Raw genomic sequence first — 12,882 nt, 5'->3', positions numbered from 1 at the left:
CACAAACAAATTACAGAAAATTCTGTCAGTGCAATAATGTGGTACTGCTGAGTAGCGAGTTTCTCAACAATCTCAACTGTTTCCAAATAGACCATAATAACATAGGATGCTCCGTATATCAGAGCAACCATGATGAGCCCTATTTAATATGTCCTGGCTAAAGCAAATATTGATAGCCTGCTAGAGTACCTTCACACCTATCAGCCAGCAAGGCAGTGTTATTATCAAAATTAATGTCTGGAATCAATCCACCATAAATCCATATTTCTAGCTATTATTCCTCTATGGCTCCTCACCTGTGCCTCCTTTGGAAGCAAACAACATACTGTAGTGTAACAAGCAATGAGCAGAGGAGGGGGCTGTTTGACAATGCTCATCAGCTCAGAGCTGCAACTCTACTCACAGGCTGCACAGCTCCCATGCCTCCCCTGTGTGATGTTGCAGAGCCCAGCCGGCAGTGCTGGCATTCTGGCTGTGGGCTGTGGTCAGTCAGAGAGCCCAGGGAGCTGTGGCAGCCTGCTGCTCTTTCAGCCGCAGCAAAAAAAAACTAAACAAATAAAAACACTGAAGCATAAGTGTCTGCTAGGCAAAGAAGAAATGAGCGTTGCAACAACACAGGCACATTCACATAAGACCCTGGAAGATGCATGTAAAATATGTAGTGTATGTACGGACATGGGCACAAATACACACCATCACTTTCCAGCATGCACTGCAGCCAAATGATTTGGAAAGCACAACTCAATAAGCCATCCAGCCATCAGATATGTATTCAGAGACTAAGACAGTCTGAAAGCCTGAACCAATAGCTTTCAACTTCAGTGTGGGGGTTAAACGGCAGGTTTCTGGGCACAGGTTTATCGTAATTTTCATCTGAATTCCATCAGTAAGACCTGCATCATATATTTACAATTTTCCCTGTGGGTCAGGGACAGTCACATAAACAATATGTGCACATCTGCCTTTACATTTCAGCCAATATGTGCTTGACAAAGTATCCAGCATGTGATTAAAGCTTCAGATAAAAAAAATAAGCTACTACTATATATATATATATATATATATATATATATATAATATTATGTAGAGATCATTTGTTTTCTTATGCAACACTTAATTACTAATACATTAAGCATTATCAAAAAATTTCAATAATGAAATGTACTTTTCCGGGACAGTTTACATAACTTTGCAACGGTAGCCAATTATCTTTCACAACTAAAACAATTTTAATTTTAAAGCCCTCATGATCCACTGTCAAGGGAGACTATGACTTTATAGAATGAAAAATATTCATTCATGTGGTTACTTCCAAATCTGTTAATTTTAAAGAAACGGTAAGAATACAATTTTGAAACTCAGAAACAATGCCTAAACTCAGCCAGAAATTGCCTTAGGTTGCCTAAAGTCATATTTTCCATCTTCCTTAGTTTTGTCCCAGTAGAGCTGTAAATCAGTGCAACACAGATCACTTAGGGACAGGAAGAGCTCTGTTATCTAATTTCTGACTTCTGGGGATACTAGTAAAAGTTCACTCATACACACTGAGTTGCCCTAAGTTAAAGGAAATGTATTTCCAGTACTGAAATTCAGTGGTATTCCTTGGAATGCTACAGTCACAAAAAGATTTTGATGAGATAACTGTGGTAGCCATACTGTTTCGTAGCCTAAAGGGTGGCTTTGAGCACTAAGAAACGGGGATTAACTACCAAGCTCTGCTTCTTTTTAATCTTTCATGCTCAAGTTTATTTTGTGTTAGGCTTTGTTTTGACTCCTATTCCTTTGTAATGCCCTGGAATCCCCATTAGGGAGCCAGTCGTCTAGGATTCCAAAATGTAGCCCCCCTTATTTGCCCACTTTCTAGACCCACTTGGCGGGGTGCCCGTCTTCGTGGGATCTCTTGTTTCTCTCACACGGCAAAGCTCATAGTGAGACCCTATCAGATGAGTGAAAATGCGTTTTGTTCTAATCAGTTAACCAAAAACTTGGGCTCATTGTGCTCTGCACCAAGAGACTGCAAGGATGTCTGTTAAGAAATGAATTAGGACTAGTGAACCCTTAGAGCCTCTGTTGACATAAGTCTTGCATATCAAGGCAGGCTGGAGTGAAACTAAATGAAGGCCATTTCCTTGCTTGAAGAAAGAGCTATTTTCATTTTGCTGTCCTTGCAGCAAGGAGAGACAAAATGGACTGTGGCTAAGATAATGTAATGACCAGGCTCATCCTACAAGGCCAGTCAATCACAGAACACCACTGTTTTCACTGAAGGCCTGTTCAACACAGAACAGCTGTATAAATACATTAGACAGGATCCAGGCAGCTCCCAGTAAAAACAGAAACTCTGTTTCTTATAAATATATGGATTATTGGATAAATAAATCAAGAGATGGGCCTAAGCTAAATAAATCTTTGGAATGTACCAGAAACAAAGCAAGGATTGGAACATTTGTGGATGAAAACAGACCAGCTGTTGATGGTTCCTGCGTTCATGAGGCCTGAAGGGGCCCGTTCTGTAGAGAAGGCCTTCCCTCTGCCCATGAGCACAGCAGAGGAAATTATTCTACTGTGTAAATGACATTCTAATGTAATGTAATGCTTGTGACTCATCATATCTTAGTGGATGCATCTGTTATTAGGGAAGTTCGAAGATCAGCAGACTTGCTGCTGATTTTGATATAACTACAAAACCCTTACCATAATGACTTCAGTCATTTGGCTTTACAATCCATTTAATTGCTACCTAGTGGTGTCAGTCGCACTCACAATAAGTCATCAACAGAGCAGAAATTTGTCACAATCATCTTTAATGAAACTGGCACTCATCTATGTCTCCTCTCTCTGTTGATAAGTACTTCCATTGATTGGCCTCTGATTAGGATGCGGGGCAAATCCATATATCACGCGGAACAGACTGAAACATACGGCCCAGAACAGCCAAGAAGCTGGGATAGTGTGTAAATGATTGGCTGCTGCCAGCTGTGGATTGTGCGGGCATTGTCTCATCTAAAGCTCCTATGAGTCAGCCACATACTCTAAACCTTTCTAAACCTTGTGCTTTTCTGCTGTTTTCAAAAAGACAGTGCTTCTTGGAGAGGTAGCACAGACATATGCAAGAATCAAAACATCTGATTTGACTCTTTGGGTGTTAGACATTTCATTTCCTGGAAACAAAAAATAATAAATCACAAATCTACGTCAAAAGCCTTTGGAGAATTTAAGAAAGGTCACAGTTTTATAAACTAAAAGTGGCTTCTCAAACAATGACAAAAGAAAATCTGGCTTGCAAAGGCCTGCCTTTCATTTAATCACAAACCAAAGTATTCTACATGAAAAGCCTTCATTTGACAAACATGAAACATTACCATTTTGTTGTGTTCTCTGTTGCTTTTGTTTAAATAAAGAAGATTAAGGCTTTTCTGAACGGTATCTAAAATGAAAGATGCTAAATCCTTTTGTTCTTGTACCTTTTCCAAATTTCCTAAAATTTTCAAACAGCTTTTCTTACTGAAGGCTTACTGTCAAACAAAAACACACAAGCATATAATTTATTTCTTTCAAACTGCACACAACAGAGGCACATTTCTCCTCAGATGAGAATAAGTGTAGTAGCATACTATACTCACCACAGTGCTCAAGCCATGCTCCTTCATCAGCCTGAGGGAGTTCTGGTAGCAGGAGGTGAGGTCATTGGTCTCGGTAGGGCCCACATGACCTCTGGCCACCGGGCCCACGGTGTGGATCACATCTGTCGGAAGGGGACAACACACAAAGCTTATTTCAGCACAGCCTGCTTCTAGCAAGGTTACATGGCTGGCAGTATTTCTGGTGGCGCCATGTAGTATAAGGATAAGTACAATGCTTGTAAAAGCTTTTGGCTGTCTGCAAAATCATCAACAAATATGATAAAGTTTGTCTTCACAACGAGACAATGGGGACAGCGTGAACAACCCACTGCCTGGAATGAATGCATTTATTCAGTAAATGAAACGGCAGCTTAGATAGAAAATCAATTACAAGATTCTTTTATGCCATCTACTCAAATATTCATATCTCTCCCTGTACTCTCTTTCCCTTCGCATAGTAATGTCTTTACCTGTCAATCACTGGTCTCCTTGTCTGGCCTGGCCAGACTAGGGAATGCAGCTCCTTAATTGAATCATAGAAGCGATGAAAGGAAAATAAGAGAATCTAAGCAGTGACTTGACAGAAACATAATCTTCCGCATTCTGTCTGACTGCCCTTGGCCTTCTCAATGTTGGGACAGGACAGGTCAACATCAATATACAAGGAGTAACTCGACATCACCCATGGAGCATTCCAGAGAGGTTCACCACAGGTGTTGCATTTATATAGGTTAACTTCAAGGATTTCAGTGACACAGTGAACACAACTTCTTTGTGTGAAAAAAAAAATGCTAAACACCTGACAATTCCTCAAAAAGGTCATTGAGGTTTGAGTGCCCAATCATACCCTTGTGAACTATAATTCATGAACTGACATTTTTTTCTATTTATGCAAAATAGCAACAGCCTTCTGCTTCATTCAGCGGCATTAGCTGGTAAATCTCAATTCATGACCCATCAAATATAGATCAACTATGACTCATACATTTGCAATTTAACGCATCAAGTCCCCATTTCTGTGCACTAAAATATTAAACTATCTGAAGTACGAATACTGAAAATTCAGACTTAGTTCAGGTGAGGGCATGCAATGTAAAAACAGCAGCCTGTGATTTTAACAGCAGTCACCACATGTGTTTTCTTCTTACACCTAAGCTCACCGTTTACTTATAATATAAAACACTTAGCCTCACTTTCCCACTGAATAAATGTAAGCTATATTACTACTCCACTTGACCATAAATCATTTATAGATTAAATTTAGTTCTCAGTTGTATGTCTGGTTGCTTAATAGGTCAGGATGATAAAATACATAGGGAACCACTATAATCAAGTGGCTTTCACTGGTGTTGCTTAAGGAGTGAGATTTTTGTTTTTGTTTGGGATATGTAAGAAACAAGGAGTTTGGGTGATTCCCAGCTAAGCGGAGGTTGGGCTGTAATGAGAATGGAGCTGTCTGAAGTATTGTCTTTTCCAGAATAGCAGGTGGAAAGTTGCATAGCGCAATGTGGTTATAATGGGACACATGGTAAGTTGTTTTTTGTGTATAATTCATGAAGTTCTTCACTACAAGAACGGCAACATGCCAATTAGAGTGTGGGTAAGCGCCAAAACCCATACGACTGGTGAATTCATGAAAATTTAAACAGTTTTTATCTCATAAGTACCGATGTCTCCATTCGTATCCTCAACACCTCCACATCAAATACATATTTATACAGCTGTGTTTCTGTAAGGTGAAAGACATATTTCACTTTGTAACTAAGAAGGGATATTACAGGAAGGAAAGTTAGTTGCTGTAGAGCTCACTCAGCTTCTTCAGTATCTTCTAAACTCAAACACAATTGACCTCTCTACCCTTGGTCTTAGAGGAACTGAGGTTATTTGTTTTGTTTAAAGAAAACGGTGCAGTCATTATCTAGATCTAATAAAATTAATGAATATTTGCAATGAGCTGTGAAAAGCTGTTAAGCAGCTGTAAAATTATAGGTACTTTGTATTATCGCTCATTCAATAATTTTAGTCAGCATGTACTGAAAAGAGGTCTGGTCGTCTGCATGGACACTGAAATACAAATAATAATTGTAATTAGTTAAGTAATATTTATAAACAGGCATGTGTATATAGTGAATTAGCTCTGGGCAATTTAACTTTGAAGGTACACCTGCCTAAAGGGTAGGACTACCCCAAAATATATAAGAATACATTATTTCCCCAATGTGTTTGAAGACTCAAGAAATGGTTATTTATGACTGCTGCGGTTTTCAATACATAAATTATATAGAAAAGCTCTGGCAGATAATCCATCCAACATGGGTCTTTATCATCATTGTTCTTTTTCCCCTGGTAGACCCTCAGCTTTTATCATTACTTGCATCCATTAGCTGACAGACACGTTTCAGTGTATCTGTGTTGCTCAGAAGCACATAGCGACACATGTATACCATTATCTCTCTGCAACCTCCGTACAAGAGGCACATAAATCTCTATCTTAGCGGGACTGAAAAGATTACTAGTGGTCCTCTTACACTTTGGGGAAGGGGTGGCGGGTGGAGGGTGGGGGGGGCTTGATTGTGGGGATGATAATGGATGCAGAAAACATCAAGAGAAATGTCCTGATGAAAAATATTAAAGGGATGCTCTTGTTTAGTGTGCTGAAGGGCCATTAATCAGTTAACATCAAACCCAAGTAATACTCTAATGACATGTTCAAAAAAAGATGCATTGACTTGTAAAAACTAAAAACAATATGCCAATGACAGGGAAATAAAAGGCCAATCATTTCAAAATGTACCTGTAAAGAAAAAGAACAGAACAACGGAGCATAAATTACTACACACTGCAGGGACTAAATTAAGCTGTGAGCATACAAAATAAGTAATTTAACAGAACTCTTCTTTATCACACATACAATCCCCACTGCACACACCTCCTTCAAGACCCTTGCCTTGTAGTAGTTGATGAGCTTCCCTTCCTAGCTATATTTTTTAGCAGTTTTTCCTCCCAATATCTCGACCGGATTTGTTCATTGTGGTCTCTTGCTTGAGGCTACAAGGTCAGTAACACAATTGAACCAGCAAAACTGATGATTGCCATTCAATCCTTGCCTTCCTTCCACATGAGCCCATAGGCTCTGCAAAGAAAAACAAACAAAAAGAACAACAAAACAAAAACAATCTCACAGGTTAAGTTTTTTATAAGAGTCTATAGATAATTATGTTTCACATGTAAAGACCAGATTAAATAAATACCATAATGAAACAGATTTCATATATTGTGCTCCACATTTCTTATTGTATTCACAACACAAAACAGGCATGAACAATGTATTTTCCACAGCATATGTCTGAATGTGCATCATCTCTGTTACTATGACCACTCTGCATGGACAGGTTTGCTCCAACTACAAACTACTCTAATAGGGATGCAGTGGAGTCTTTAAAATAATTGACAATCTGGTCAGTCGTTTTCATTCTAAAGGCAGGAAATGGGCCAGTGCAGCATTATGCCTGCCTGTTCTAGACTTGTAATGTGCCATGATTAGCACACATTTATCCCATCAATTCATGAAAGTCAATAAAAAGCTGGTCACATTTACTCAAATCCTATTCAAGCAAAAACCAGCTTTAAGCATGTGTATGAGATTTAATTTTAGAGATAACGGTTGGTGTTTTAAATGTTAAGAAATCACAGTAAAAATGCATTATTAGATACAACAGTCTGTGACTTATCTTGTCCTTTGGTTTACTGGGGAGAATGCCATGCTTCTGTAACAGCAGGGATCCTGGAGATTAATGGTGCAAGTATAAAGGCAAAAATGCTTTTAAATGTTTGCCTATCAGTTACAGAGTGCAATAATAACAACAGAAGTGCAAGTGCAAGACATAATTCTCATGTGCACTTCTCACGCCATAACAAAATCTTTATTTGAACCAAGAATTCAGCCAAGAATACTTATATTATTTTATATTTATAGCATTGTACTTCAAACCCTAATACAGTAAATTACTGTCCCACGGTTGTATGTTAACCAGCACTCATTGACATTTGTGGCATTAAGAAAGAGTCATTTTTAGGGCCTGATCACAAAACGTGCAAGGTCCCAATTGAAACTGAAGGGATTCTTTCTTTCTTTCTGCGAATTAATCTCAGCATAAACATACTAAACATAGTCGAAAAATCACCAAACTTTGCACATAATTCAGGCGGGGCGAAAAATTTCATATTTTATGGGTTTCGTGCATTCTTCTCAAGCATGACAGGAAGTTGTAATAACTTCAGTGTACATGCTCACATCTGCACCAAATTTGATATGTATAATAAGAATCCCGCCTTGAACACATCCACATGCCAATACTCACTCAAAGTCATAGCGCCACCGTCTGGCAACAGGAAATGACACGTTTTATCCTGATATGTACTACTCTCTACTACTCATTCAAAAATCAGTTGAAGACTTTTTTTATTTAAACAGGCCTTTTTCTCCATTTAAACTTTTAACTGTGAATATTCATGTTCTCTTTAAAATACAAAAATTTTGATTATTTATGTGCCTGTTAATATACACAAATACATTGATTATATTGATTGTTGCCCTTATAATGTTTGATGCTTATGTATGATTGTGTGATTGCTCCACTATTGTTGTTGCTTTTGTTATTATTGTTATTACGATTGTTATTATTTTTATCATTGTAAAGCACTTTGTGACTTACTGTGTGAAAGGTGCTATATTAAATACATTTTACTTACTTACTCCGAGCAGGTTGGACATATCAACTTCAAATCTGTCCCAGAAAACCCTTAACACATTGACAAAGCCATGTTGTAAAACTTGTGAGTTTTCTGTTGATGGCGTGTTGGTGGTGTGGCAGCAAAGTTCCACGCTTCGCCATGACACAGGAAGTTGTAACTTGACTGTACATGCTCAGATCTATACCAAATTGTACACGTTTAATAAGAGTCCCGCCCTGAACACATGTACATGCCAACATTCACCTACAGTCATAACGCCACATTCTGGCAACAGGAACTGACCTTCAATGAAGCAGCCCCCGCAGCATGTTTCACCTATATGAAATTTCTGTTAGACATGTATCATGTCAAGGCGTACCAAAAAGCCTCTTGGAGCGATTCCCCAAACCCAACAGGAAGTCAGGCATTTTGAATTTTATGGTAATTTTTGGAGGATTGATGAACAAAGAGCAGAGGGGCAGTTATATAAACAAATAATTTAGTTACACCGGCCCCAAAGGTGCGTTGGCCCACCGGGAATTTGCCCAGTGGGCCAGATTACCAATCCAGTCCTGCTTGCATGCTCACATCTGCACCAAACTTTACATGGTTGATAACAGTCACGCCCCCAACACATCTACATGCCAATATTCAGTTATAGTCATAGCGCCATGTGCTATGTAGCGCCACAAAGGGGACACAGGAAGTGATGATTAACACATTTTTGCAGCGTCCGAAGTGAGTGGCAAATTCACAGCTGCACCGGCAGAGCTCATAATCTGCAATGCGGCCACCTCACACCTTGATGTGCTACACGTGCGAGGGCCCACCCAACACTGCTTGCAGCTGTAATTTAATAGTGATATTTTACTGCACAATTTTAACATATTATTTGGTACATTGTGACAAAACATTTGATTTTGTCAGTCAGCTTACATTATGTGAATACAGAGTATTACATATACTTGATATTTGTTACAGAATTGATAGTTTATCCAGTTTAAATCCAGATCCAGAGCCAATCTGCCATAAACAATTTTATCTGGGCTGATCAAGGCATATTTAAACAGATTTTAAGTGGTTTGTATAAAACCAGATCCATTTTGAATGAGCAGCCATTAGTTTTAGCGAAGATACCAGCAAAGTAAGCAGATCTGTTTCGGGTTAAAAAAAAAAAAGAATAAAGGTTTTATTGCCTTAATGTCACTTTTTGCAGGTGCACCACACCTCAAGGTGTCGCTGTTGGTGTAAAGCTGCATTTAAACGTAAGAATTTAGTTTGAGCTGGAGATGAAGAAAGGATGTCAAGATCCTCCTCAAACCAGCTCCAGACTGATATTATAGAAAACACACAAGAAAACCATTAGAAGAAAATTGTGATACAGGACACATTTTCTTAATGCAGACCTATTCAGATGTGAAACATCTCTTGACACATTCCTTTAAATTGCATGGGCCTTACTGTGCACTGTGCAGCTGCATTATGTAGGGAAATATAAATATCAGATGAAGACTCAATATCGGCACATTCTTGATAGTAAAGATCAGGGGCAAAAAAATAAATAAATAACACTGATCGAGATACCCCGAGTGGCAAGTGATTTTTGGTAAGCCTGGTCTGCTTGGCATGGACTGGACAAGAAATGACCCCTTACAAGCTGTGGAGCATGTGTGTGAACATCTTAGACAAGCCTACTGAAATACTGCTCAGCTGAATAACTACCAAGGGGACATGCTCACTTCAAAGACGCCACTTTCTTAGCAACTAAAAAAAATCTTTTGAAATATCTAGACTTCATTTAGAAGTGCTGTGCTATTTCAGAGAGGGACTAGCACTTTTCACAGCATAATCAATCTTTCATTTTTACTTCCCTGTGCTTACTTTGAGGCTGCTTTACCATTCCACATATAGCAATTCCAAATTCCAAAAGACTGAAAATACTTTTTCTATAGTGTGACTGCTCCTGAATGGTCCCATTTTTGCCAACAACTCTGCACAACTGAAATATGTATTTGTGGGAGCCTCATTTAGATCTGTTATAATTCACAGGAGCCAGCAGACAATAATCAAACCACTTCTGTGCTGCCCATGGCAATTATTTTCCACACTTAAGAATCAACAAAGCACATAATGACTTACAGTCCATTAAGAAATTCAGCCAAAATTGAATTTAAATGCATTCAGACTTTTTATGGGTAAAGGCAGATTTTGTATGGCGAGTGGACTGTAGCTTTATTAGTTCATCAGGGCCTTGTTAATAGAATTAAATGTCTCTATGAAGTCATGTGACTGATGCTGAAAATCAGCAACTGCATTTTATGTACTGCACTCTTGATTTCACTGTGGTGGCTGAGCTGTCAAACTATTTTAAAGTCAAGAGGTAGCTCAGTGACTATATAAGTCTCATTGTTAAGGGCGGATCAGCACAATGAATATTGAATATTCTGGTTATTTAAATGCATTGTTATATATAGCTTCGTAATTAAGAAAAAAAGTTCTTTGCATAATCATATCAGTAAAAGCGCCATAACAAAGAACGCTGGGTCTATTATGAAAATTGTCCCAGAGGAAAGTGAATCACAGCTGGCTTTGGCCTGAAACCATGTCATTTCTCAAATCTTGGGAGAAGATGCTTGGTGTTGTGCAACAAATGCCTGTCTCCTATTTAATGACTTGATTTAGAAAGACTGAAGCAAAGTAAATTAAAGAAAGAAAATCAATAAAGTAACACAGCACTCACTCTCTCATCTGTGTGCTATTAACGTTGAATTTCTTTTGTTGTTCTTTCCTCCCAAAAAACATAGACAAAAAACAAAAATTAAAACAAAAACACAAGAGAGCAGGAGGGGGAGTATAAGGTTAGGGTAATTCAATAATGAAGCACATATGGTAGAGATCTATTGCCATACTGCTCTCTATGGCTTGAAATCTTTCAAGAATCTGCCCTAATCTGTGACATTGAAGCAGCTATTTTCCCTTTAAACATTTGGCCATCACAAGCTGTGACATCTGAGTTTCATAAGGAGTAGTGAAGTAGCAGTTTCCTGTCAGTTTACATTAAAACTTTCTCAACGCACATTTATTTTAACTTTTAACTACAGTATAGTTTAAGACATATCTATTTTTATCATTATTGTTATTATTATCATAATTATTAGTAGTATTATAGCAGCAGCCGCAGTAGTAGTAGTAGTAGTAGCAGTAGTAGTGTAGCAACATGCAAACTCTCATTCATGTCATATACAACAGTAAACTCAGTGCAGTAATTTCATGTTCATGCTGCAAAACAAAGCATCAATCTTTTATCTTTTAATCTTTTTTCTATACATGCTGGTTTGAATTAATGACTGCTTCCAAACATCTTAACATGACAGCAAATAAGTGCCAGTCATTGTGAAATGAGAAGACAAGTCTATCCTTTGTCAATCATGAAGCTGTCTCTTCAAAGCGTTCAATGGCCCATGGAGAAGAGACAGCATATGGCTTGAAAGGGCTCTCCAGCATTTCCCATTCCTTCATCTCAACATGTAACTCACTGTCAGTGTGTCAGAGCGATACACGGCATGTTACAGAGTTTGGCAGGTGAGGATCCACATGCGTAAACACAGAGGCTACAACTTTGGTGTAGATTTACAGAGCAATTCTGCACCCAGTTCAGGTTTCTCTTCACCTACTGTGCAACTTAAAAATAAAAGATAGTACAAAGAGTCAGAAAGAGAAAAGGGATATGTGGTTGAGCAGGATTAATGAGTGGTTATATAGTCTTCACCTAAATTACATAACTTAGCTTTCAACCACTGAAATGACAGAAACAAGTTTAAAAATATGAATATGAAATTGGCTCAAATGTTAACAAAAAGCCTGTATACAAGTGAAAGAAGTGCTTAGGTTGGGTGTTACACATCACAGCTAAACTGTGAGACTAGGGGAGATGGCTGGATCTTAGCATAAAGAGTGTGCATGTGTACAGCATATATGTGTTTCTGGGGATTGCATGGATGGCAGCGTTCAAGTCTTGGCACTAAAGGCGGGTCAACATTGCACCCTGATGGTTCTTTGATTGCTCACTGGTAATAGATTTCAACATTAAAGTGTCATTTTGGTATTTTTAAACCTGTTTAAAAACATACATTGGGGTCGAAATCACTACTAGGTGCAAATGTTTTTAAATCTGTGCAGTAGATGGCCTCTTTTTGAACAAGTCTTGCTGAAACAACTGGCCTCTCACAAGATTTTCAAGATTTTAAAGTTGTCATTGAGCGAGACTTCTGCTTCTGGTAAAAACAAAGGGTAAACACAGAAATTACCATTATGAACAGTATGTTCACTGAGTACCTCAGTGAACATACTGTTCTTTGTACATACAAACCAAATAACAACCAATACGACTGTACAAGCTCAGATAAATCCCAATAAAATTGTGTGTACTGTACTATTGCCAGTCACTGCCACTCAAATTGTGATTCCATAATACCCACAAGAGTGACTACATTTCCAGTAATTAAGTGTATTTTGGCGTGATTGG

General features: G+C 38.3%; 1 protein-coding gene across 6 annotated transcripts in view; it reads right to left on the bottom strand.

The window, feature by feature from the left end:
• The window catches only part of macrod2 (mono-ADP ribosylhydrolase 2), a 388,574-nt gene that overhangs the window by 114,354 nt on the left and 261,338 nt on the right, over positions 1 to 12,882 (bottom strand). For all 6 annotated transcript variants that reach the window (XM_038738173.1, XM_038738172.1, XM_038738174.1 and 3 more), the window contains exon 6: positions 3,624 to 3,745. In XM_038738173.1, coding sequence (XP_038594101.1) covers positions 3,624 to 3,745 — 122 coding nt within the window. The remainder of the gene's footprint in view (positions 1 to 3,623; positions 3,746 to 12,882) is intronic.

This window comes from Micropterus salmoides, unplaced genomic scaffold (genome assembly GCF_014851395.1).
Source record: "Micropterus salmoides isolate LMB-PRFRI ecotype aquatic unplaced genomic scaffold, ASM1485139v1 Ms_hic_scaffold_22, whole genome shotgun sequence".
Taxonomy (NCBI): domain Eukaryota; kingdom Metazoa; phylum Chordata; class Actinopteri; order Centrarchiformes; family Centrarchidae; genus Micropterus; species Micropterus salmoides.
Note: the sequence above shows the minus strand (reverse complement) of the source record. Positions and strands in the feature narration are given on the sequence as shown.